The sequence below is a fragment of the Mesocricetus auratus genome, unplaced genomic scaffold (genome assembly GCF_017639785.1).
Source record: "Mesocricetus auratus isolate SY011 unplaced genomic scaffold, BCM_Maur_2.0 Super-Scaffold_100028, whole genome shotgun sequence".
In the NCBI taxonomy this organism is placed as follows: domain Eukaryota; kingdom Metazoa; phylum Chordata; class Mammalia; order Rodentia; family Cricetidae; genus Mesocricetus; species Mesocricetus auratus.
In genome coordinates, this window is record NW_024429209.1 from 23,262,968 (window position 1) to 23,290,194 (window position 27,227).

The following is a 27,227-nucleotide window of genomic DNA, read 5'->3' on the forward strand; positions in this document are numbered from 1 at the left end:
CAGTGCCCACACCCTGCCCCTGCTGGCCTCCCCCCTCCTCCCTCCCACTCTCTACCCCTCCCCTTCCCCCCATCTCTCTCCCTCCCTCCAGTCCTTCCTCCCCTTCTCCCCACCCCTCACACACACACTTTGTCTCCCGATGCCCAAGTGACATTCCTTCACTCTTAGAAGGAATAAAGAAAACCAGCAGATCTTGTGTAGCATGACCTGAAGCAGTCACACGGGTGGTGCGGTCACGGGTATCAGTCTCTCTCCTGTATGTCACGTGCTGTTATGTTTAAAGTCCAGAGCCGGCCTCCGTGGACTCAGTGTGGAAACTTGGTTTCCATCTTGCCATACATCATGGAACTCACGGGTGTCCTGAGAGCTCTGCTGCCAGCGTCTCTGGGCTTTTCTGATCATCGCAGGCATGTGCCCTAGTTTATGTAAATCAGTGCTCTGTTGTGAATTTATTAAGCAGACTCCTTCCCCTGCCCTCCTGGATGTGAGCTTCATGACTTGAGGGCACGTTTGCCAGCTAACTTTTACTTTGAGATTGTTGCTGATTTATGCCCAGCCCATCAGATGATCTACCCCACCCTGTATCTCTCACAGGTAGGACTCTCCCCCTGGGCCCACATCCTCTCCTATTCCTCCTCTCTCTCTCGGAGAGGCCTTTCCTGCCTCCTCTGCAGACCACATTTTCTGCCATTTTGTTTTGTGAGATAGAGTCTTACTGTGGCAGCCCAGGCTTGCCTAGGACCTGGCCAGTCTCTGATTTGTGGCAACCCTCCAGCCTCAGCCTCCTGGGTGCTGAGGTCTCAGGAGTGTGCCACTGGGAATGGGCGCAGTCCACCTTCTCGCTCCATTAATCCATGTGTCTTCATGAGGACGGCCTCCCTTCTTCTCTAGGAAACACTGATAATTTTCGGCTCAGCGCCTCTGCCTGTCTGTGTTTCCTTTCTCGGTAATAGTGAAAGGGGCGGGGGGGGGGGGGTTGACGTTTTTCCTGGCTGACCTCATCCACAAAACTAAGCACATATGGCGTGGTACCTGGCGTGCCGGAAGTGTTCGGTCAATATGTGTAGAGTGGTTCTTATCAGGCACTCGGTGGAGAGGTATCCAGTTATAAAAGGGGGGGAGGGTCCAAAAGCTCTAGGTTCAGAGAAAGAAGCCAGACACGAAAGGCCACGGATTGTGTAACGCCATTTACATGACATTCCTGCAATAGGAAATCTGGGGAAACAGAAAGCACACAGGAGGCTGGGGCGGCTGGGAGAAAGGACAGAGGGACAGGCAGCTGGGAGAAAGGACAGAGGGACAGGCGGCTGGGAGAAAGGACAGAGGGACAGGTCACTTTCCCTCTAGGGTGAGGATTGCCTTCTACAGTTAGGTTGCGGAGACAGTTGTGTTTGGTGTCGTGAGGATACCAAACCCTTGGGCTTGTTCTTTCCGAGGGCAAGCTCTATGCGTGTGTGATTTATGTTTCAATGGCAGCATCTTTATGGGGTCCCTCCATTTGTACCCCAGCAGCAAGGCGTCACACCGGGTCAGCTGGTCCTCGGCAAGCAGCCTTGCATTGGGGACTCACTCTTCACCAGCCTCAGGCCCTGTGGCCAGGGCTGTCCTGACTCAGGCCTAGTCTGCTGCCAGCTCCCCCCCAGAAGTGGAAAACCACTTCCTCTTCCAGGTCTGCCCTGCCCTCTGCAGACCAGGGAACAGCCCAGCACAAAAGTCAGGGGAGCCGGGCGGTGGTGGCGCATGCCTTTAATCCCAGCACTCGGGAGGCAGAGGCAGGCAGATCTCTGTGACTTTGAGGCCGGGCTGGACCGATAGCAGCCTCCAAAACAATACAGAGAAACCCTGTCTCGTAAAAACAAAACAACAAAAAAAAAGTTAGGGAACCGAGAGCTTAGGCTGACCCTCTCAGGGACGGGTGGGGGAGTTTGCTCTCTCGAGCTACCTCAGACCTCTCCGTCGAGAAAGATGCTGCAGGCATACGCTACTGTGTCCAGAGCCCTGGGACTGACTGGAGATGTCTCCCCTGGGTGTCTGGAGGGAGCAAGCTGTCCCCATCTGACCTGATGTCTGTTCCAGGTACATATGTCATGACCGTCACAGCCAACGACGCCGATGACGTCACCACAGCCAACGGCATGGTGCGGTACCGGATCGTCACCCAGACACCCCAGAGCCCGTCCCAGAACATGTTCACCATCAACAGTGAAACGGGGGACATCGTGACGGTGGCAGCAGGCCTGGACCGGGAGGTGAGATGGGCTGAGGGGGTGGGTCACATGGGAACAGCCAGTGCCATGAATCAAACGTAGGGTTAGGAAGTCGGGGATCCAGGTGACATTCAGCACTGACTCCTGCCTGGGCTGGCAGGAGACAGACGGAACGCAGCGCTCACCTCACTGCTTAGGGCAAGCCACCAGCCCACAACCCTGTGAAATCCTCAGAGTCACACCGCACAACGGGGACTCAGAAAAGCCAGGGTGAGCCCCCAGGTTCTCAGGTCCCTGTCACCGCTGTACTCCAGGTCTGGGGTCCTTGGAACCCTACTCCCCGCCCCGAGCTGGCCTAGACATACTCAACCACCACAAGAGAATAGCTGTGTGCCCTCTGGGACGTAACAGGCACAAGAGGGTGTTCCTGGGCACCAAGCCCTGCCTGGATCATCAGGCAGATGGTCATTTACACAGACACGGTTTTATGACCTGGGATGTGTGTGAGGGAAGGCAGGCCGGTTGGAACCCACCAGAAATAGTAGAACTAACCACCTGTTCCTGTCCAGCCCACTTTCAGGAAGATGTATAGCCAGCCCCTAATTGACAGTCCCCAGCCAGCAGCGTCAGGACAGTGCTGTCTGCCCTCACCACAGTCTGGCTTTCTTTGCATCCTGTGACCCCAGAGGCCGGCCACACTACAGACGTAAAATACTCACTGGGGACCAGGAGGGAGAGTCCTGCTGAGCACAGAGGCACCCACAACCCTGGGGTTCCTTTGTAGAAGTGTGGCTGCCGCTTGCCAGCAGTGCTCTGTGCTGGTGGCCCAGATGTCCCCTCTTCATGCTTCTGGAAGCTCCACAGCCTCATGCTCTGGGTCTGCAGGGACTTCATGACAAGCCGGGGCTGCTCAGCTGTGACTAGGGGCTCCTGGTGACAGGATACGGGAATAAGCTGGCAAGAAAGTGGCAGATCTCCTCCCTAGGAATACTCACACCAGGGGAATCTGGCAGGTTTGAGGGCTGTGGGGCACCTGAGGCCTCCAATCCCCATCTTGGCTCTAAAACTCAGAGTCCTCTGGAAAATTCAAACTACCCCTGACCATCTAAGTTGTAAGAGGCAGTGCACAGGGTGGTACTCGGACAGTGACCCTTTGTAGCTGTGTGGTGTAGAAGGAGGGATAATGGAAACAGCTGAGGTGTGGCCTTCACTGGCTGTACGGGAGCATTGAGCTAGTCGCGACACCTTCTTCTGCAAAGGTGTGTGTGTGTGTGTGTGTGTGTATGCACGCACGCGCATATGCATGCATATGTGCATGTGTGTCTGTGTGTCTGTGTATGTGTGTACGTGTGTATGTGTGTGCATGTCTGTGTCTGTGTGTGTGTGCACGCATGCATGTGTGTGTGTGTGTTTCATGAAGACAGAAACATTAGGAGGTGTTCTCATGTTATATGCTGCTGAGGCTGGCAGTTGGGGTACGTGGCTGAGCTTGCCTTAGACATCCAATCTGTCCCAATGCTTCTCCAAGGAGAAGCTGAGCCCAGCATGGGTGGGCATGGTGGAACATGCCTTGGCATGGGTATGTTCCTCCTCCTCACCCTCCTTCTCCTCCTCTGGTATTGGTTGGGGATGCTGTGGTGACCTGCTTTCCCCTATCTTCCTAATGGCTTCAATTGCTAATATTCAATTCCAGCAAAATTCTCTTCTCTACCATTTGTATCTCATCCTCAAGAAACAGAACCAAGTTAGTGGATAGGACCAGTGAGCACAGTAGCTGAGCAGGGATGAACTAGGGGCCTGTTGTCTAAAGGATGCAACGTGCGTAACTGTTATGTTCGTGAGGTGTGGGAGCTGGGGGTAAACATTGAATTAAATTCCACCCTGGGGGGAGCAGAGGGGGGGATGCAGTGGGGCAGGAGGTTGGAGGGGTTGGGGGGCCGGGGAAGGAAGGGATGGAGAGGGAACTGGGAGTAACATGTATAAGAAGTTAAATAAAAAATTATTATAAAAAATTCCAAACAAAAATGATTGCATTTAGCATGCTGTCTTTAGATAGGAGGACCTGGCCTTCCTTACATCCAGAGAGAGAGAGCAGAAAGGGTGATCATGACAAGGCCCAAAAGGAGGACCAGGGTTGGCATAGAGGAGACCCATCCAGGTATGGGGGTTAGAGAAGGAGGCTCCTGTGGGCACATCAGTAGACATTGTCACAAAAAAGACAACAGGACTCCAAGGAAAGCCTGTAATTCAGGGAAGAGGGTGACACGGAGCATGCCCCATTGTGAGTTCTGAGCATCTCCTACAGGGGGAGAGGACCACCCAGAGCATGCCCTATGGTCAGCACTGAGTATCTTCTACAGGGGGAGAGGGTGACACGGAGCATGACCCATTGTGAGCTCTGAGCATCTTCCACACAGGGAGAGGGTGACACGGAGCATGCCCCATTGTGAGCTCTGAGCATATTCTACAGGGGGAAAGGACCACACAGAGCACGTCCCATTGTGAGTGCTGAACCTGTCTCTATGTCCTGTGCTGCTGCCCAGGCAACATACAGAGTCAGGCCCTGGCTCCGTGTGTTGTTCTAGGAGGGAAGCAGTAAACTGTGTGTACCTTGGGAGCAGTGCCTGAGAGGAGTCAGAGACACAGCAGGGCCCCTAGACGGTCCCCTCTGGGCTGCCCTCTCCCGGCAACTGGTCCCCAGGGTCCAGGCACAGAAAGTCATACCTGTGACTACCCCCAGTTGCAGTGAGACGGCCACAGGCGCTTAGACTCCTGGGCCTACCTCTGGCCACACTTGGTCCTCTCAAGCAAGGTCCAGAACACGGGCATCTGTGCCAATGGTCCCATGGATACTGGGGCCTGGTTGGCTGCCTTTGAGAACTGGAGGTAGAGCCTGTGCCCCGGAACACCTCATGGGCCACACAAAATTCTTCCATTTCATGTAACCCAGTCTCTCCCCTTGAAGAAACCGTCGCTGTGTGCCAGCACCAAGTCCTCACCGGGCTGAGGGCTCGAAGTCTTGGCCCCAGGACACTGAGATGTCTCTTAGCCACCCCCACCTGGTGAGGGTGTGGTATCTGGGAGAGAGGAAACAGGCTTTGTGCCCTTGGTACATGGGGGTTATGGCCATGGCTGCTAGAGGGCTCAGTGGTACTCAGCCCGTTCCTTCTTTTTTTTTTTTTTTTTGGTTTTTCGAGACAGGGTTTCTCTGTGGCTTTAGAGGCTGTCCTGGAACTCACTCTGTAGACCAGGCTGGTCTCGAACTCACAGAGATCTACCTGCCTCTGTCTCCCGAGTGCTGGGATTAAAGGCATGCGCCACTAACGCCCGGCTAGCCCGTTCCTTCTTGATCTCTCCCGTGCCCCTTCCTCCTACTCTTCCCTCCCCTTCTCTACTTCCTGTCCTCCCTCTTCCCCCTTCCCTCCTCCCACCTCTCCCTGCTTTCCCTCCTCCTCATTCCTTCTTCCCAGTGGAAGGGAGCTCCCTGGTGATGGGAAGCCTCCGGAATGTCTTTGCTCAAGTTCTCGGCCTCCTGGGTGGGGCTGCTGGTGGGAGGGAGGTCTCTCAGGCACAGGCCACTGGTGAGCATAGTCTCGATGACACACTTCTCTGATGCAGGTGTGCGCCCTGTGCTCTGAGGGCCTGGCCCTGCAGGCTGGCTACCTGGAGGTGCTACCTGCTGGCTTCTAGCGAAGGCCTCTGTGGTACACTAGCCTCACACATGACACCTCATGGCACATTTGGTTAACTGCCCCCCCACCAGGTTTGTGAACTGGAGAAGGGGGCACTGGCAATTGTCAGCACAGAACCCTGCCAGAGCCAAGGCATTGCCCGGCCCAAGAAGCCGTCTGTCTCCACAGAAGCTTCGGGCTGTGTGGCAGGTCTTAGAGGGCCATTTCTCCACCACAACCACCCATGCTCCAAGTAGACATGAACACAGCCAAATCTGAATATCTCTCTCTCTCTGTCTCTCTCTCTCCCTGTCTCTCTCTGTCTCTCTCTCTGTCTCTCTCTGTCTCTCTCTTTCTCTCTCTGTCTCTCTCTCTGCCTCTCTCTGCCTCTCTCTTTCTCTCTCTGTGTCTCTCTCTTTCTCTCTCTCTGTCTCTCTCTCTGCCTCTCTCTGCCTCTCTCTGTCTCTCTCTGTGTCCCTCTCTGTCTCTGTCTCTGTCTCTGTCTCTGTCTCTGTCTCTCTCTCTCTCTCTCTCTCTCTCTCTCTCTCTCTCTCTCTCTCTCTCTCGTAAGGACTCCTGTCTACCACCACACAACAGGCAGTCTTTGAGGAGAGTACCATGGACAGGTCCCTCCTGGCCCCCTCACCCTGCTCAAGGCAGTGAACCATCCTTACCAAGTGGGAAACCCACCAGCATGATTGCCATGCGTCTAATTAGGAGAGCTGTATGAAGTGAGCACTTCTGCATGATTAAATGTCAGGAGAAACTCAGGCGAGGTACGAAGGGCTCAAGTGCCTCTCCGGTCCCTGCCCCACCTGCTAACCCCTAATTAGAATACTTACGGCCCAATAAGAAGATTGAGCGCCACTCTTGGATGCTCTGAAGGTGAGAGCCATGCTTGGGAGGCGGCAGAGGGCTTGATTGCTGGACTTCATAATTAGCATCTAACCGCGCCACGCTCACACACACGTGCCACGCTCACACACACATGCCACACCCATGCCAGGCTCACATACCCATGCCATGCTCACACACACATGCCACACACATGCCATGCTCACACACCCATGCCACGTTCACACACCCATGCCACGTTCACATGCCCATGCCATGCTTACACGCACATGCCTCGCACATGCCTCGCACATGCCTCACACATGCCACGCTCACATGCCCATGCCATGCTCACACACACATGCCATGCTCACACACACATGCCATGCTCACACACCCCTGCCACACTCACATGCCCACGCCATGCTTACATGCACATGCCTCGCACATGCCACGCACATGCCATGCTCACATGCCCATGCCATGCTCACACACACATGCCACGCTCACACACCCATGCCACGTTCACACACCCATGCCACGCTCACATGCCCATGCCATGCTTACACGCACATGCCTCGCACATGCCTCGCACATGCCTCGCACATGCCACGCTCACATGCCCATGCCACGCTCACATGCCCATGCCATGCTTACACGCACATGCCTCGCACATGCCTCGCACATGCCTCGCACATGCCACGCTCACATGCCCATGCCATGCTCACACACACATGCCATGCTCACACACACATGCCATGCTCACACACCCCTGCCACACTCACATGCCCACGCCATGCTTACATGCACATGCCTCGCACATGCCACGCACATGCCATGCTCACATGCCCATGCCATGCTCACACACACATGCCATGCTCACACACACATGCCACGCTCACACACCCATGCCATGCTCACATGCCCACGCCATGCCACGAGGCTGGTTTCACTGTCATGGGCACCACCCAATTCAGGGCCCACCATCTGGTGACCATCAGCGGGTCACCTTCCTCGGTCTCAAATTTCTCCACGACGTGGTGGGCCAGGTTAGTTACACCAGGGTTGGAACAGATCCCGAGGAAAGCCCTGCAACACTCGTGTCAGTTGAAAGAGCTCTCTCCGTTCCCTCAAAAAAACAGAAACAAAAGAGTGGAAGAAGACAGCACAGAGCGAGCCCCTCGCTGGTGCTGTCAGCCTTCCGGGTCTCTACTTCCCACCTGCCAAACGTCTCCTGACTCAAGTGTGGGGTGCACGGCAGCCATGAGTCCTTGTCCCCCCAGGCCTCACGGAGTTCAGCTCCCAGGTCCCAGTCACACTGCGCTATCGGATCCACGCAGAAACAAGCTCTTTCCATGGTAACATCTATTGATTTTTTTTCTTATCACAAAAGCTACTTCTCTTTGGCGGAAAAGAAGTCAGGCCCAAGAAGGAGCTAGGAGGCCTCCGTCTCACCGTGCGGTGAGGAAGGCGTGCTCTGAAGCAGGCCGTGGCCCTCCCTGAGCCTCGTGTGCTCGCCTGTCCCCTGCGTCCCTTCCATCGGTGTCAACGGACAGCACGGATGTCAGAGGGGGGCGTGTTAACTGACGCCATGGAACTCCTAATGCATAGATAGACAGGGCAGGCAACCTTCAGGGTCCAAGAACGAGAAGCCCCCAGGCCTGGTCAGCTCTGTGCCACAGAGACACCGTCCATGGCTCTTTGGCCACTCATTGTGCCCTCCTCTGGTGCCACATGCGAAAGTCAACACTAAGGAAACATAGCCGTCCCTTCTTGTGGCCCCTTGCGAGTGTGAGCATCCCTCAAGGACACTCCACAAACACGCTCAGCGTGATGATGGGTGGAGGGTCACCACCTGAGCCAGGCCAGCTGCCGGTCAGAGTACGGGCCACCGTGACGGGCTGAAACCATCTGGGCATCACCTCCCTGTGAACAGGCTCACTGCCGTGACCACAGCCTGCGGTTCTCACATATGCCAAGCACCACAGCTCTGAAGCCTGCAGCTGTGGGAGAGTCACAGCCCTCACAGCTGTCTGGTCTCTGAGGGCCCAGAGCAGGCAACGCAATGCCCAGCCAGAAGACAGGGGCCAGAAGTCAGAGGGGACGGCCAACCCAGGGTCTGAGGCCAGGGTCCTATCTCTGGCATCTGACCTGCCAGTGTGGGGGCTTTTCTGTGCTTTTTTGATTCTTCCCAGAAGACCTACCAGAGCTGGCCTTGCAGGAAGCAGGGCTGGGGTTTCCTTAGGTGAGTCTGACTTGGGGACATGAAAGGCACAGGAGAGTCACACTCCAAGCAGTTACTAGCCATGGCCACATTCTATGTGTGTGTGCACGTGCATGTGTGTGTATGTGCATGTGTGTGTGTGAGTGTGTGTGCATATGTGTGTGTGTTGGCTCTGCCATGGCCACACTCTATATGTGTTTCTGTGTGTGTGTGCGCGCGCGCATGTGTGTATGTATGGGTGTGTGTGCATGCGTGTGCATGCATGTGTGTGTGCATGTGTATGCGCGTATATGTGCATGCATGTGTGTGCTTGCATGCATGTGTGTGTGCGTGCGTGTGTGTGTGTGTGAGTGTGTGTGCATATGTGTGTGTGTTGGCTCTGCCATGGCCACACTCTATATGTGTTTCTGTGTGTGTGTGTGTGTGCGCGCGCGCATGTGTGTATGTATGGGTGTGTGTGCATGCGTGTGCATGCATGTGTGTGTGCATGTGTGTGCACGTATATGTGCATGCATGTGTGTGCTTGCATGCATGTGTGTGTGCGTGCGTGTGTGTGTGTGTGTGTGTGTGTGTGTGTGTGTGTGTGTTGGCCCTGCAATGGCCATGTAAGGCCTTCAGTCAAGACAAGGGAGAGGCAGGACAATTTGCCCATAGTAAAGGCATCAGTTGCCATGTGGGGCCTGAGAGGAAGCTCTGCAGAGCACTGTAGGAATGGAAGAGCCTCCCTCAGGCCATCCTTGGGAAAGAGGGAGGCTGCTTACTCTGTGGACTTTTTGCAGTTCTGGAGCTGACCCCAGAGGCAGACCAGGATACGGTGATGCACGCACCCTCAGGAGTGAGGCTGCCTGCAAGACGCCACCCCCAGCAAGCCCAGAAACATCCAAAATTATCCACAAATACTCAGGCATGCCCAAGAAAACCCAATGGCATCCAGACGTGTCCGAAAATGTACGGACACATTCAGAAATGTGTGACGTGTCATTGGCAGGGACACGTGCGTGGGGATTTTTAGGCACCCTTTCACAGTGTTTCCAGACACCATCTCCCTACAACCTCCACTTGGCAGCAACTCAGAAGAAACGAGGCCAGGGAAAGCTGGGCACTGTCCGTCCCTTTCCAAAGATGGAAACAAAACCACAGAGCCCGTCTCAGATGTCTCCCCAACTCCACACAAGACAAATTCATCAGACATCCTCATAGCCACCAACCAAACCCTGGGGACCCAGCCGCTCTAACATGCACTAGTCCCTACCATTGTTCTTTCCAGCCAACGCTGATGTCCAGCCACGCCCCACCCTTAGAGCCTGAGCCCTGAGACACAGCCTGCAGTGAGGAAGAGGCCTGAGCACCAAGGAGACCGCACTGATCCTGCTCATGACTTGCTGAGGGGACATGTTGTTCAGGCCAGGCTGACAAGGAACCCTGGAGAACCAGGGGCAGGTTTCAGCTGGGGGTGGGGGGGGCTGGTGGAAGCTGGGATAGAACACCAGAATAACAAAGCAGTGCCCCTTCTTGAGGCAGGAGCCCTACAGGACCCTCTGGGCTGCCTCCACTCCCAGAGCTCTCTGACAAGCTATCCACCGTGCTGCTTGCTTGGGAGAGTCCCATGCTTTCTGCTCTAGCCTATTTCCCCACCTCTGACTTCCTTCAAGGGCCACCAGGGGCAAGGGGCATGGGGTCGGAGAGATCACCGTGGAGTGTAACACCAATAGTAAAAACCCAGAGACAGAATTGGAGTTCAAGCTCCAAGCTGAAAACCAGAGAAGCAAACCAGCCAAACCAGTAAGTAGGTCTTACCTCTACCCAGCTGAAATGGCAGTCCCATCTCCATAAATCATTGGGGGCAAAAGGCTCTCAGTTCCTGCCTCCTCATCCTTATACTCCTTTCTCTGCCCAGCCGTATCACTCCTGTCTCCACCTCCCTAGGGCTGGGATTAAAACCGTGTGATTCCAAGTTCTGAGATCAAAGACATGAACTCTGTTACTCTTCACTCAAGGGTGGCTTTGAACTCAGAGAGATCCATCTGTTTGTTCCCTGAGTCCTGGAATTAAAGTTGTGTGCCATCACTGCCTGGCTTTATGGCTTGCTAGTATGGCTGCTGGGATTAAAGGCGTTGTACCGCCACTGCCTAGCCTCTATGGCTTGTGGCTAGCTTTGCATTCTGAACCCCCAGGCAAGCTCTAATAAATCATAGATGACCAATCACCACAATGGAAGCCAATGGAAAAGGTAGAGAAAAACCCATGGTGTGACCTTCATTAACCCCTGCTTGGAAAGGATGGTGACAGATCCAGACAGGTTGGTCTCAGTCCCCAGCTCAGGGTCTTCCTAGCTTCCAAAGACAAGAGGCAGGACAGAGCATAGCTTAGCCCAGGATCATTCCATCACAGCCCACATGCCAGGTCCAACCTGCACCTGCTTTGAAAGTAAGTCGTATTGGCACATAGCCACAGCCCCCACCCAACCCCACCCCCACCCCCGTACCCATCACTGTTTCTCCATCAATCCAGATACTAAGACCTTTCCTTGACTTTCCCCCTTGGCCATCACCATAGGTGCTGTGTGGCCAGCACCAGGACCACCACACTTGTTGCAACGGGGTCTCCTCCTTCCACGCAGAGGCTTCGAAGCCCTCATTGCTCCGATCTGAGGTCTCAGACAGGCAGTCAGAGACAGATGCAGCCACAGATGGATGCTGTATCTATTCGTTATCTCTGAACTTTGCCAGTGTTTAAGCAAAAGGCTTTGTACACACATCCTCTGGATCCCTTCAGCGGCTGAGGCTCATCTTAGACCACGCTTCTCCAGAGGGACTGGGGCACCAGCCTCGGGCTAGCTCACGTGACCTCGAGTGCATGCTGCTGTTGGCTTCCAGGAGCAACCCCAACTAGTAGGGAAGGGCAAGAGTCCAGACTGGAGCAGAACAGGTGTCCCTTCGGCGATGCGTGTCCAGGCAGCAGACTCCCTGGGTCCCACTTGCCCATCCACTCAGACGAGCTCACCCTACGGGAAGTTCTCTTCTTTCCCAGGTCTCACCCCAGACCCCACACTGGCTCAAAGCCACACAGACAGGTGACACCCGCTCGGCTGCTCTCTGAGCCCAGTTGAGCTTAGACTGCTCCCATTTCCATCTGCCCTTGCTCTGCGGTCCCTCAAGCCTCCTGTGCTCGTCACCTCTAACCTTCCCGTGGTTTCCTGTCTCGTTCTGAATAACTCTAGACTCTGCTTTTGATGACCTCTATACCCTCAAGACTGCACAGGCCAAACTTCCTGGAGTGCACACACACACACACACACACACACACACACACACGCACGCACACACACACCCCACCTCCCCCAGGGCCATAGCAGAAACCATTCCCGTTGCTCACGAGAGTCCTCCCCAAGTGTATTATAACCAGAGGTGGTGGTTAATTCAATTAGCACCCCATGCCCGCCATCCACTGCCCATGGTTGCACAGCCCTTGCCATTATCTGGAGTGATCATTCTCCCTTACTTACTGCCTGCCTCCTTCCTTGGAGCCCTGCTTCTCAAACAATGTCCCCCTTGGGACATTACTGCATGGCTGATGTCTGTGACTGACTCCTAAAAGCCCCACGGGCAGAGTCCACTGATACTGTCTAGCACCCCCATAGAACAGGAGACACCGGCAACAAAGAGCCCTCATTTGGAAAGAGCCTTGGAAAGACAGGAGCCCAAAGGGTGGGCAAGTCCACACCCTCAAGGAGAAAGAAAGGGAAAGAGAAAAGAGGGCAGTGTTCCGCCTGCAATTTCAGTCAGCAGCCTGGAGGGGGCACCTGAGAGCTGGAGGGGGTTGCCAAGAAGGGCTGAGAAGGTACCTAGATCCCTCAGCCCTCAGGATTTGAAGCAGGGACACTCCTGCCACTCCAGCCTCAGCCTGGTTCCCTTCCTTGCAGGGGGGGGGGCCTCCACAAGCCCTCAGTTGTCATGGGCGGTGCCCAGCGGAGAAGAGAGGGGGGGGGAGGGACCAAGTGACTGGCGAGAGCCCAGCCAGCGAGCAAGCGAGCAGTACAGCTGACTCCATCATGTTCCAGCCTGAGGCTTGCTAGGCTGTTGGCTCCCCACCGGCGGCAGCGGCAGTGGGGGAGGAGGGGGCTGTGTGCACCCCACTGAGAAGAGTTGCGTTTTCTCTGCTTTTGATGCTGCAGAAAGAGCTGCTGGCTGGAAGGGAAGAGGAGGGGAGCCCCCTCGGGAGTCATACAGGCAGTGCCAGGAGTTGATGGCAGGACAAGGCAGACAGGAGCCCCTGGGTGGTTCTGTAGCACACACACACACCCTGGCCAGGGGGTGTAGCAGAGAGTCACCACCACCACCACCACCACCACCCCCACCACCACCACCACCACCACCTCCACCTCCACCTCCACCTCCACCACCACCACCACCACCACCTCCACCTCCACCTCCACCTCCACCTCCACCACCACCACCACCACCACCTCCACCTCCACCTCCACCTCCACCTCCACCACCACCACCACCACCACCTCCACCTCCACCTCCACCTCCACCACCACCTCCACCACCACCACCTCCACCTCCACCTCCACCACCTCCACCTCCACCACCACCACCACCACCACCACCACCACCACCACCTCCACCTCCACCTCCACCTCCACCACCACCTCCACCCCAGGCTGCAGTGAGCAAGAAACTTTGACTCAGCAGCTAGAGGCTCACGCAGGACTGGGGAGTGGGGGTTGTTCTAAAGATTTGTGATTATTATTTTTAATTACACGGTGTGTGTGTGTGTGTGTGAGAGAGAGAGAGAGAGAGAGAGAGAGAGAGAGAGAGAGAGAGAGAGAGAGGAGTTCAATCCCCCAGAAGAGCTGGAGTGAGACACAGACTCAGACTCAGGTCCCCGCAACAAGAGCAGTACGTGCTCCTAACCACTGAGCCATCTCTCCAGACCCAGAACCTGGTTTTTACTCATATCCTAGAGTGAGGAGAGGAGGCTAGGGAAGCCCGGACTCTAGAGACTGCAACGGTCCCTGAAATGTTTGCCCAAGACATCAGCCATTCTGGGGGCCACCCTTGCAAGGAGCCCCTGCTGGTGGCCTTGGCTCTGCACTTAGGCAACTTCTTGGTGCCGAGCTGTCACCAAGAGTCAACCTGGGCACACTGTGAGATGTGCAAGCAGCTTCCCCACTCCACCCCTGAGCAAGAAAGACTCTCCCACACTGCAGACACCCTCCCCCCCATGCTGGGACCCAGGGCCACTGTAGACACATGTGACCCCGACGGTCCATCCACACAGGAATTGTCTCCCCCTGGCTCTGGGATGCAGGAGAATAGGTTGAGCAGCCTGCAGAGGGGCAGGACCGCTCCATGGCAGGGCTCAGCCTGCTGGAAGGGTCACCCTGGGGTTGTATGGAAGCGTGAGACCCCCAACAGCATCCCCCCAGCAACCATGGAGGATAGTGAACGGAGTCCCCTCGGGTCCCAAGAGACTGGGCGGCTGATGAGCGCAGGGCCGTGCCACCCACAGCATGTTCCAAGCCCAAGGCTTACGGCCTGCATTGGGTCCCCCACAGGCAGCAGCAGTGGGAAGGAAGAGCTAGGTGCACCCCACTGAGAAGAATTGGGTTTCTCCTTAGGCCTGGCTCCAGCGGCTTGAGCTGTAATTTGCATGCCGTGGAATTCAGCCTCTCAGTTCGCTCACACAGGGCTGCACATCCATCACTTCTGCAGAGCTCCTGGGCATTCTCCCGTCGCCCCTAAAAGAAGCCCCACAGTGCTGGTGTCATCCCCCTGCCTTCTGTGGACTTGCCCCATGTCAACACTTCTCCTTAATGGGGACACCCGTGTGGCTTGTGGGACTGGCTGCTGTCACCTGACACAAGGGCTTTGGGGTTCATCTGGGCGTAGCAGGTGTCCAAAGGCTTTTCCCTTTTGTGGCTGAGCAATACTCCATCGTGTGGACATACCATGTTTTGAGTAACCATCATGGACTGGCTGGCCTTTGTGGATGGTGCCGTGTGCACGCTGGTGTACACCATTTGTGTGGTCGGTACCGTGTGCACACTGGTGTTCACCATTGTGTGGGTGGTGCAGTATGCACATTGGTGTATACCTTTTGTGTGTACGGTACAGTATGCACATTGGTACATACCATTTGTGTGGATGGATGGTGTGGTGTGCACACTGGTGCACACCATTTGTGTGAACACTATTTTGAGCTCTTGGATCCACACCCAGGAGTGGGGTTCTAGGCCGTGTGCCGACCTGAAGTACAGCTTTCCACTGTTTCCACAGTGCTTACCCTGCCAACCACCTCATTGGGCTCTTGGGCACAGAGCAGTCTCTAGATGCTGAGCAACAAGAGGGCGGCCTCAGCTGCTCCACTTCCCAGGGTCTGAGGAGACAAAGGTTCCATCGGTGACCGATGGGAAAGCCCAAGAGGAGCGACCCCTGGGAACCATGGGAAGCTGGGATCGAACGGCCCTGAACAGAGCAGAGTGGCCAGCGATGGCTTCGGCCTCAATGGAGAATGAAGGGATTTGGGGGGTCCTACAATTTATACCCCCATATGACCACCTGCTAGGGTCAGAGAACCCAGAATGAGTAGGAGACTTGCTTGCATCCTGGTGGGTAAGACAGTCTCAAAACTCACTGGGGGCAGCGTCTGAGGGGAAGTCGGGAGCTCCCAGATATGGACTCAGGCTGACCTAGAGAACACAGCTAGCTGGACAACAGTCCAGGCTAGCAAGGGATGTTACATACAGGGACAGGCTGGGGATGTTGCATACAGGGACAGGCTGGGGATGTTGCATACAGGGACAGGCTGGGGATGTTGCATACAGGGACAGGCTGGGGATGTTGCATACAGGGGCAGGCTGGGGATGTTGCATACAGGGACAGGCTGGGGATGTTGCATACAGGGACAGGCTGGGGATGTTGCATACAGGGGCAGGCTGGGGATGTTGCACACAGGGACAGGCTGGGGATGTTGCATACAGGGACAGGCTGGGGATGTTACATACAGGGACAGGCTGGGGATGTTGCATACAAGGGCAGGCTGGGGATGTTGCATACAGGGGCAGGCTGGGGATGTTGCATACAGGGACAGGCTGGGGATGTTGCATACAGGGACAGGCTGGGGATGTTGCATACAGGGACAGGCTGGGGATGTTGCATACAGGGGCAGGCTGGGGATGTTGCATACAGGGGCAGGCTGGGGATGTTGCATACAGGGACAGGCTGGGGATGTTGCATACAGGGACAGGCTGGGGATGTTGCATACAGGGACAGGCTGGGGATGTTGCATATGAGCACAGGCTGAGGAAGCTCGTGTACTATCTGGGGCATACTGACTGATGCATTATTGATGGGTGTTCTGCAGAGTTTGCATGCTGGGCTGAAGGAGGTGAGTGAAAGCCCTAGGAATGTCTGCTTCCTGTTCTCAAACTTGAAAATGGTTAAATAGCTTTGTAATGAATTCACTGCAGCTTCACCAGGACCAGCTCCAGGGGCACCTGCCCTGTTCTCTGTACTGAATGGGAGCAGGGGAAGGGGTTCCATGGTTTGAAAGCAGGTGACCAGTAGGGGTGACTCTGAACACAGCACCTCCTGAAAATGTGTCCTATCTCCCTGGAGGGATAATACAGGGGCAGAGGCTGCCCAACTGAGCCCCCACATGGGCTCAGAGGCAGGCAGTAGACTCTAGAGCCTGACTGGCCTGCTTCTTCTGAGGCCCTGCAGTATTTCTCCTGTCTTGCTGGACTAGCTTCCCTCCCAGGATCCTGCTGTCCAAAAGCAAGCCCAGCTCGCCCTCTGGTGGCAGGCTGCTGTACACACACACAGACACACACAGACATGCACACTGTAAACATAAGCACAGAGACCTACAGGTGTGTACACACACATGAATATGCACACACACATGCATGCAGGTTACACGCAACCCTACGTGCCCACAAGCATTCGTGCACACACACACACACACACACACACACACACACGCAGGCACATGTACTCAACCATAAGAAGCACGTGCCTCTTTATTTCTGTTTATCTTTTTTCCCAGTGCCACACGGGTGGCAGTGCTGAGTTTACCCTGTCCCCAGTGGTGCCAGTGCGAAGGGCCAGGGTCCCCACAGAGCTGACCCCCAGGCTGGCCAGCGCTGCCACCTCTGGTCAGGGGAGATGCTTGATCCCAGCGTTTCCACCTCTCCCTGCAGGCAGTGAGCAGGGGAGGGGTCACGTGACTCCCTGGTTGCCCGACACAGCATATCCTCACCCCTTGCTGCCTTCCAAGGAGCACGCCTGCGTCCAGATGCTTTCTCCTTCCCTGGGGAGCTCGCGAGCCACACTGCTGTGTCTCACCATTTGCTGGCCTGTCATTCCTTCCCCGACTCCAGTCCTAGCCTCCAGTTCAGCTTTACTCCAACAGTGACAGCCCTGAGCCTGCCCCTTCACCCTGCAGACTGTCCTCCCTGCTACCCCACTCTGAAGACGGCGCAGGTCCCTCTGAACCCCGCTGCTCTGCCCCCCTGTACCCGCTGAAGGGCACGTTGGCCTCCTGCCCCAGCCACCCGCCACAAGGCTACAGCAGGTGCCGCAGACCCAGGAAGTCCCAGGCAGCCTGTGCCAAAGATGAACCCCGCTGAGGAAGCCGGCATCTCCCATCTTCCGAGCCCAAACCGACCCATTGTCTTTGTCCCCTCCAGAAAGTCCAGCAGTACACAGTCATCGTCCAGGCCACTGACATGGAAGGAAACCTTAACTATGGTCTCTCGAACACAGCCACAGCCATCATCACGGTGACAGACGTAAATGACAACCCTCCAGAATTCACCACCAGCACGGTGAGTACCTCACATCCTCACAGCGATGCCGCCCCGAGCTGGCACGTCCCTCTCAGTAGGGGAAGAAGAGCTGAATGGATTGTGAGTAACGAATACTGAGGCATAGGCGACCGACAGAGAGGGACACCATGCCAGCCGTCCCTAATGGGAAAGAACGGGCCTAGACACTCTTGTGGAGAGGTAGCCCCAAGGGCCTGGTGCTCCCCACTATTAAGTGATTGGCTGATACCTTGCTGAGATGTGTGTAAAGTCTGGGGAAGGTGACCGATCAGGCTATGATATATTGGGGCAGGCTTGTGTGACTTGCTTGCCAGATGCCCAGCTGAGCCTTGGCCATGGGCATGTGTGTCCTTGAAGCAAGGGTCCCCTCTCTACCTTGGTCCTCAGTAGACAGTGGCTGTCCCCCATGCGGTTCCCATCCCCAGACAAGGAAATTGGTAAAGACTGGGCAGACACTGGACACTGGGGCCCTAGAAGCCAAGGGATCTTGCTGAACATTCTTGTACCCTCCCAACTACGGTACGGAAAGTCCACTGTGAGCCTCTAGCCATGGGTCAGAGGAACATACTCCACCCCACCCTGGGAGAGAAGGTTCTGGAGACAGAACTGTAAGTCACATGACCCCCATCTCCCCTGGACTCCCACACGGAGCAGCCATGCTGCGGAGAGGGTCCCTGTCTATGAGACCCTTAGGCTCTCTTGGTGGCCAGCAGACGTGATAACCACTTTCGGGCCTCCCAGCATCCTGGCCTCAGACATCTCTCTGCTTGCTAGCATCCGCCTCCATGGCGCCCAAGTCCATGGATGGGTGAACGGGGCTGTGACCAGAGTGGTTCCTGCATGCACCCCTGTGAACACATGGTGCAGCCCAGCCCTGAACAGACGGCAGACTGCAGGTGTCTGGCCAGGGTATGCAGAGGGGGACGTCAGGAGGTCAGGAGGTCGGGAGGTCAGAGGCAGAGAGAAGAGGGGCGTGCGTCCATAACAGTAACGAGTACTTTGTCAGACAGACACACGGGAGGACACTCTCCCATCAGGCCCCAACCAGTCTGCCCTATCAGAGTCTGGCCCTCCCCCGGTAATGGGCCAGGATGTGGGGCTCCAGGCACACAGCCCACGGGAAACAGCTGGTACTGAACCCTGAAAGTGACTGCCATGTGGAGATGGAAGAGAGGGGACGCCAGTCTGCCTAAGGTCAAGGTGCCTGCCTAGAAGGCTGGATGGAGCCCAGGCAGGAACATGAACATGCCCCCACCTTCCCGGTCTCTTGGACCACAGCACCATCTAGTGGCCAAATAGATGGCCAACAACAAGCGCTGTCCTGTCCCTTAAGGCAAGCATCAGGAGCAGGAAGGAGGAGGGGTAGAGGGTTTGGCCAGGCTGCTCGCCCTGGAGAAGCGCTTGTGCGCTATCAAAAGAGGCCTTGAGAAAGCCGAAGGGGCCTGTCTCTGGATTCAGTCGGCTTGCTCTCCCTCTATCAGACAAGAGGAAGAAAGGCCAGGGCCAGACTCCGGTGAAGCAGTCACTGACCCTAGACCTGTAAGCGACACCCCTGGCACAGCCATCCTTCTGCCTGGGCCTGGAGGGACAGGCCTCTGAAGAGCTTGGTGGGCAGTGCTCGGCCTGGCAACCATATTCCGTGACAGTGCAGGGACTCCCGGCTGGCAGCTGGTGGAGACGGTTAGTTGGTGCCCACACTGAGGCCACTCCTGGTCTAGACCGTGCTTTGCCCCAGCCGTTGCAGGAGGGCAGGGAAGGCACCCGCGGTGACCTTGTTAGGAGCAGAAGCCGGTGCCACTCTCAGACACGAACCCGCTTGTCTTCATCGGGTTTCTGCCGCTGCGATAAAACGTCATCACCAGATGCAACCTGGGGAGGAAAGGGTTAATTTAGCTCGGGCATTCTGATAGCAGATCCATAGTTTCAGCCCCAGGAAACAAACTCAGGGCAGAAACCCGGGGCAGGAACCTTGAGGTAGGAGCTGAAGCAGAGACCATGGAGGAGTGCCGCTCACTGGCTCACTCCTCATGGCCTGCTCAGCCTGCTTTCTTATAGCACCCAGGACCACCACCAGCCAGGTGCTCCCACGTCAGATGTCAATCAAGAAAGTTGCCTACAGATTTGCCTGCAGGTAATATGATGAAGGAATTTTTCTCAAATAAGGTTCTTCTTCCAAATAACTCTAGGTTGTGTTTGGTTGGGGTGGGGATCAGGACTGTAAGCATTTCAGCAACTCAGATGGAAAGGGATCCTGGCACTCAGGAGTCACAGAATACTGAGTGTTACAGCTCAGATGGAAAGGGATCCTGGCACTCAGGAGTCACAGAATACTGAGTGTTACAGCTCAGATGGAAAGGGATCCTGGCACTCAGGAGTCACAGAATACTGAGTGTTACAGCTCAGATGGAAAGGGGTTCTGGCACTCAGAAACCAAAGAATGTTGAGTATTGCAGCTCAGATGGCAATCGGGAGTCAAGGAATACCACAGGTCACAGTAAGTGTAGCAACTTAGAGCCCTGCTCCAGGGAAAGGCTTCCCCAGTGTATCAACTCTGCTCCAGCAGGGGAGGGCTTCCCCAGCAAAGTTGTTACAGTTCAGCTCAGGTCCCCTGGAGTGGAATGTAACAACTCCTAAACTCTGCTTAGCCAGGGGAAGGTTTCACCAGAGAAAGTGTTACAGCCCTGTTCCACTCCTCTCTGGTCTGTCTCCAGCAAAGGAAGTTCTCACCCAAACTTCATTCAAGAGATTTACTGGTCTGGGCGTTGGTGGCACACGCCTTTAATCCCAGCACTCAGGAGGCAGAGGCAGGCAGATCTCTGTGCGTTCAAAGCCAGCCTGGTCTACAGAGCGAGTTCCAGGACAACCTCCAAAACAATACAGAGAAACCCTGTCTTAAAAAATGAAAAGAGAGAGAGAGAGAGAGAGAGAGAGAGAGAGAGAGAGAGAGAGAGAGAGAGAGAGAGATTTACTGGGAGGGAAGAATCCAAGAGAGTGGCTGCCTCTGCCATGGTACAGAGGACAGCTGGACAGCCTGAAAGCCACAAACTGAACAGGCACAGGGTTTATATAGAGCTTCTTAGGGGTGGAGTTTTTCCAGGGAGATTTCCAGATTTCAATCCCTGAGCTCAGATTGGCTAGATCTCCTGCTCAGGGATTGGTTGGGTTTCTGCTCAGGTCCTTGTTAGCCTTTGGCTCTAATGTTAGGGCCAGGGTGTATTTCTCTGATTCCGGAGACAAAATGTGTTTCTTTGGCTCTGCTCAGGGTGTGTTTCTTTGGCTGGCCCTTTTTCCCTACAAGGCCAGCACTACTAAGCCAGGCATCAGTGCTGTGGGACCCCAGGATAATCACATGGAGCTCAGACCCTCTGCTAAATCAGGGCCACCTGTGCTCCCAAGAACACACCCCTGTGCCCATTCCAGACTGGAGGGTCACATCTGGAGGGTCACAGCAGCTGGAACACAATGGCACACAAGCTCTTCCCAGAGGTTGGTCCGTGAAACCCAGGAGGGATGGTGGGAACTCCTGCTTCCCTGGGGCATGGAGGGCAAGGAGGGACCAGCAGGCGGCCGTCTGAAATTCCATGAGTACAGGACACTTTTCCAAGCCAAGCCTCACGCCTCCTCTTCTTCAGCATGCCCTCCACAGACATCTGCACATGCGTGGGCTGCAGGTGGCCCTTACCAGGCCCCATCCAGATGAGTGGCAGGCAGGTGCCCCGGGACCCCATCTTTGCTTCACAGTGGGGGTGTTGTGCGGGCAGGTTGGGCACACACCACACATGGGCTATTTTTGTGAAGCTTAATCAAGAACAATCAGGCAAAGCTAAAGAGATGCAGGGACTTGCCAGCTCCGATTTCTATCCTTAAGTGTTAATTTAAAGTTATTTCCTTCCTGCTCCTAGGCAGCTGCAGTGCCCCCTGGAGGGCAGAGTCCACAGCTCACCCAGGGCATCCCTGCCAGCAGCACTCCCCTCCAGAGTGATGCAGGACAGGCTGGGGTGGAAAACAACCTTCACACCATGTCCCCGGAGCCTCCAGCCTGCCCCATGCACAGATCCCAATGGGGACAGGGGAACCCTGAGACCCAGCAGCTGGGTCCTTCCTCTAAGTCCCGCCCCTCCCACCCACACACAGCCACTCCTGAGCTACTGTTCATCTGTTCTTGCTGTGTGGCCACGGCTGATGCCCAGACCTCTCTGAGCCCAGAAAGCTTGTCTACATTTTACGTTAGTGTGTGGTTGATGGGTTTGGGGCATTGTTCTAGGAAGCTTGCGCCTGAACAATACACAGGCTTTACCTACAGACGGGGCAGCCCTAGCCCAGCTCAGCCTTTAGCAGTGAAAAGGCAGGAGCAATCCCCAAGGCTTTCCACACCGTCCCTCCGCTTTTAAAGACAGAGGGGGAGAGCCATGCAGGCCCAGCCTATGCAGCCCAACCACAGGGGCGTTTGCTGTTTGCCTGTGCAAGATGGCCTGTCCCCTCACAGGTGCGAGTGACACTAAGTTAAATGACTGAGAGGCGGAAGAAGGTCACGGTGTTCCCACAGGCCACCTCCCAGCAGGATAAAGGGCAGTGCCCATCTGGAGGGCACTGGGCCAGGCTGTGTGGCGCACCTGGTATCGGATCTCTGAACTGTGACAGTGAGATCGCTGGTGTTCAGTGAGGAGAAGCCTGTTTCCGCGCGTGTCCTCCGAGGTTCCCATCCGTGGTCACTGTGGACCTGAGCTGAGACCCCAAAGCATGGGGAGTGGGAGCATGAAGCAGACGAAACTGCTCACTTAGTCGCCAGGAAGCCAAGACAGACACAAAGGGGTCGGGGTCCCCGTAACCCCCTCAAGAGCACAACCCCACCCCCTCACCTGACTCCCTCCCACTAACCCACGTCTACTTCCATACTTTCTACCCTGTTCCCAGCACTGCCTCGGTCTAGAGACCAAATCTTCAACACCTGGGACTCTTATCCAAACCGGAGCAGGCAGGCGGCAGTCACGGGCAGATGGCTCATTTGCCAGGCCTGAAATTTGCTTCCCCAGGGGCAGGGGTCCGCTGAACTTTAAGAGTCAAAGATCTGTGCCCACAGGCGTCCACTGAACTTTAACAGTCAAGGATCTGTGCCCACAGGCGCCAAGGTTTTAAGGTCCTCCTAGAGGCACCCACCCCAATAGCCTGGGTGTAACATATAACTAATACACCCTAATACAGGTGCCACTGGGGACTGTCTGTCACAAGGGTGCCACACGGGCTGGGTTAGGACAACTCCCAGACTCATGCTGACACCTCTTGAGACTCGGTTACAGGCTGAGGTGCTGGAGCTAAGGGCCTCAACATGTGAACTTGGAGGACATGACACAGCCTGCAACACAGCGTGCCCCTAAGCCCCCGTGGCCTCCCTCCAAGGAAAGCGCCCCGTATCGTGGTGTGGGGACACTCAGACAGTGTGGCAACCCTATTGCTGCCTCAGAATGTCAGTGACAGGGGGCAGGGGAGACTCACTATGGAGGCCACCAGCAACAGCAGCCTCACCCAGACACACAGAGGCGCCCGGGGGCCCAGTGAGGAAGCCAGACCCTGGCCATGTATGCCCACAACTCAGGTCTGCTGTCCTCTCTGAGACTGATTCATGCACCCTCTGTGCTATCTGGCAAAGGGGGAGGTTTGAAAGTAGGACCCTCTGGAAGCGGGCTGTGTCCACCTGCTTCCCTTACTCTCCTGGCGCCTCCTAAGGGACCCTCTGTAGCCTCAGGCCTCGGACGACCACAGCCTGAAAATCACATGAAGTCTCCAGCGGGAGACTGGGAGAGGCAGGTTCTGGAGCAGCCCTGGGGGACACTGTGGGGACATCCTTTAGGATACGCACGGAGGCTCCCATCTGATCCTGAATTGACAAGACAGGTGTGTATCTTGCTAATTTCAAGACAGCAGAGCCCGTGAGCTCAGAGCTTCTGGCTGAGAACAGAATCTAGAAGCCAGCCCCAGCAGTGGGCCACAGCTGGCGGTGGACACGGGGGACACAGGTTCCTAAAGCAGACACATTCCTCTCCACTCCAAGTGAGGCCCCGGAGCCTTCGCAGGTACACACTGCAACCTCGCTGTACTGTTTGGTCACCGGCCACAGTGGCCGATCCCAAGCTACCTGGAGCAGTGGCCTGATGGCGGCAGGAGCCAGGACATGCTACCCTCAGAAGCGTCCTCCGGCTGCCACTGTTAGAGTCCTGCTCCCCCCACCCCACCCCTGCTCTCCACCATGTACCCCTCCTGGCCGCTTGCCTCTGATCCTCCACGCACACGAGAAGAGCTTCAGTGTAGGAGGGGAGCCTGTGCAAGCCCTCACTGCACAGGTGAGGCTTTTTCTGGGAGATGGGAGCAGATGGGAGCCTTGGGTGCTACCGGTCCTCAGCTTGAGGAGCCCGGGCACTCTGTCATCACGGTGAACACCAGCTGTCCCATCCCCCTAGGGCGTCTTCTCCAGAGCAGTGTGACCCTACCGCTCCCCAGTGTCGGTCGGGTCCAGCAAGGCTGGCCCCCAGGGCTCTATATGAGGTCCTAATACTCTTTCTTCCATTCTGCAGTTTGCAGGAGAGGTCCCCGAAAACCGTGTGGAGACAGTAGTAGCCAACCTCACAGTAATGGATCGAGATCAGCCCCACTCACCCAACTGGAACGCGGTCTACCGAATCATCAGTGGGGACCCCTCGGGGCACTTCACTGTCCGCACAGACCCCGTCACCAATGAGGGCATGGTCACCGTGGTGAAGGTGGGTGACTGTTACCAGCACATTCCCCGCTCCAGGAGCATGCATGTCCATCAGCCACCTAGGGCAGAGGGCCAAACCCTTTGGAGACAACCTCCACAGGGTCTCTTATAAACTTGTGCAGCCAAAGCTGACCTTAAACTCCTGAACCTCCTGGCTCCACCGCTCACCCACCATTTTCCACTGGGAAAGAAGAAATGGTTCAGATTCGGGCCTTCATGTCCTCACTGGCATTTTCTTCTGAACAAGATTCTGCTTCTGATGAGGCCACACACACGCCCGGTGGCACAGCTCTCAGAGGCAGGAGGATGTGTTAGGTCCCTGCTCTCTGGCTTGATGCTGGGGCGCACCTCTCCAGGCTGCGCTCGGGCCTCCCTTTTGAGCCAAGAGTCTTTGGGGGTGGGTGTCACCTTAGTGAGTATGAAACTGTCAGAACAAATTTTCTATCGGCTTCCACATTACAGGTGTGTTTTTATTTTACCTGTCTGTGGATTTGATTAGCCATAGTCTTTCTGGAAGGACTGATAAGCACAAAGAGAAAGTTCTTTCCACAGTCTTATGAAGCAGCCTGTTAGAGCAAATTGGCTTGACCTCTGCCTGGGGCTTCCAGGAGGGGCTCTGGGCATTGGCAGTCATTGGGGAAGACCTTGTCACAGTGCAGTACCAGTTCTGGGAGCTTGGCGGCACCTGGGGTTTAAGGACAGAGGAACCAGGACTAGGTCTAAAAGCCCCTGTGAGACCTTTCAAGAGAAGGCACAGGCTACTCTACCCTGGATACCATGTCAGACTTGCAGCCAGCCGGGGTGGTCGTGGGTCCAAACCAAGTGACCCCGTAGGCACAGGCCCTATAGATATCTGTACCTGTATGGCATCCAACCACACAGTACAAACTGGGCAGAGATAGGGCAAGGAGGGACCAGCCCATTCCCACTTGTACATTGACCTCGCCAGCAATACCTGAGCCTAAGGAGGCAGAGCACAGGCCCGGCCATGCTCCAGGTCCTGGGGGCAATGACAGGTGGGCATAGTAAATAAATACCACGGAGCGATGAGATCATACTCAGGGCTTGGGTAAAGTGAGGGCTCACCAAGGTCGCCATCAGGGAGCGGCCTCTCTGGCACCCCCTCTGGATACTTCTAGACACCAGTCCCTATATTTCCTTCCCGTGCCCAGCGGCACTATTGATGACCTAGTTTTTAATTCCTCACATAGTAGCATACTAGGACACCGCAATCCGGGGCTCCAAGGATAGGTATCCAGAGAAGGGCTGGGTTCAGATCCACTTAGCCACAGACTCGGGAGTCAGGCCCAGCACAAGGGTTGGCACCTGAAGGTAGAACACAGACGGAAGTGGGAAGCCGGCCCCCCCAGCAAAGCCCTTCCCCAAACAGAGCTCATGACGACCCAGGCAGGCCTACAGTAAGAGACAGGGAGCCATGTGGCCTGCCACGTGAATCCCCCGTAACCCGTAACTGTCAGGCTTCATATCCTACCTACCTTTGCCCTGAGTCAGGTGACTTTGGACGCCTGACGTCATCTGAGCAAGTGCCCTAGCCATGTTCTCTCGAGCCTCCTTTGAAGAAAGAGTTAGCCAGGAAGGGTCCTTCAGGGAGAGGCTGGGAGCTAGGGAGCTGTGGTCTATGGCTGTCTTGCTTAAGGCCATCAAGATATGGCCTGTGGACTCGGGTGGTGACAGACAGACCCTCCCATAAAGTGACAGCAGGCTGCAGGGTAGTGCACCGAGCAAGCTCTGCACCGTCCATCTGCTGACGTAATTCAGGGTTCCGGTCTATTCCTCACATGGGCCGCTCTCAGCATCCCCTCGTCCAGCACTTTCCTGAGTTCCGACCGGATGCAGAAGCCTTTCTCAAAAGCAGGGGCCTGGAAACGTCTTCAGTGCTGTTTCCCCCAGGACCCTGTGCCTGTTTTCTAGAATCTGTGGCTGTCCCAGATGGCAGCAGGGTCTTTGTAGATGTAACAGTGTTGAGGGTCTTAAGGTTTGAGGAAAGCCTGGACCATCTGGGTCGGCCCAGTGCAACCTCAGAGGTCTCTGAGAGGGGGAGCAGAAAGGTCAGGGCGTGTCTTAGTTGGGGTCTCTATTACAGTGATAAGCATCATGACCAAAAGTAACTTGCGGGGGGGGGAGGAGAGGGTTTATTTCTGCTCACGTGTCCCATGCACAGTCTATCATTGAGGGGAGTCAGGGCAGGAACTCAACCAGGGCAGGAACCCGGAGACAGGAGCTGATGCAGAGCCGTGGAGGAGTGTGGCTTCCTAGATTGTCCCCCATAGCTTGCTCAGCTGCTTTCTCCCAGTACCTGCTCAGGGGTGGCCCCACCCACAGGGGGCTGGGTCCTCCCACATCATCCATTTATCACAGGCCAACTTGGTAGCAGCTTGTTTCAACTGAGGTACCCTCCTTTAAAAGGATGCAGCCGGGCGTTGGTGGCGCACGCCTTTAATCCCAGCACTCAGGAGGCAGAGGCAGGCGGGTCTCTGTGAGTGCAAAACCAGCCTGGTCTACAAGAGCTAGTTCCAGGACAGCCTCCAAAGCCACAGAGAAACCCTGCCTTGAAAAAACAAAATAAATAAACAAACAAACAAACAAATAAATAAATGGACACTAGCTTGTGTTGACCTAAACTAACCAGCACAAAGAGGGAATGTGAAGACAGAGGCAGGAGTCAGAAGAGGTTGGAGGC

At 55.7% G+C, this 27,227-nt stretch overlaps 1 protein-coding gene across 4 annotated transcripts in view; it reads left to right on the top strand.

Annotated features, from left to right (window-relative positions):
* The window catches only part of Cdh4 (cadherin 4), a 498,494-nt gene that overhangs the window by 447,104 nt on the left and 24,163 nt on the right, over nt 1-27,227 (top strand). For all 4 annotated transcript variants that reach the window (XM_040732662.1, XM_005074507.4, XM_040732664.1 and 1 more), the window contains 3 exons: nt 2,077-2,249; nt 17,635-17,772; nt 24,342-24,527. In XM_040732662.1, the coding sequence (XP_040588596.1) occupies nt 2,077-2,249; nt 17,635-17,772; nt 24,342-24,527 (497 nt within the window). The remainder of the gene's footprint in view (nt 1-2,076; nt 2,250-17,634; nt 17,773-24,341; nt 24,528-27,227) is intronic.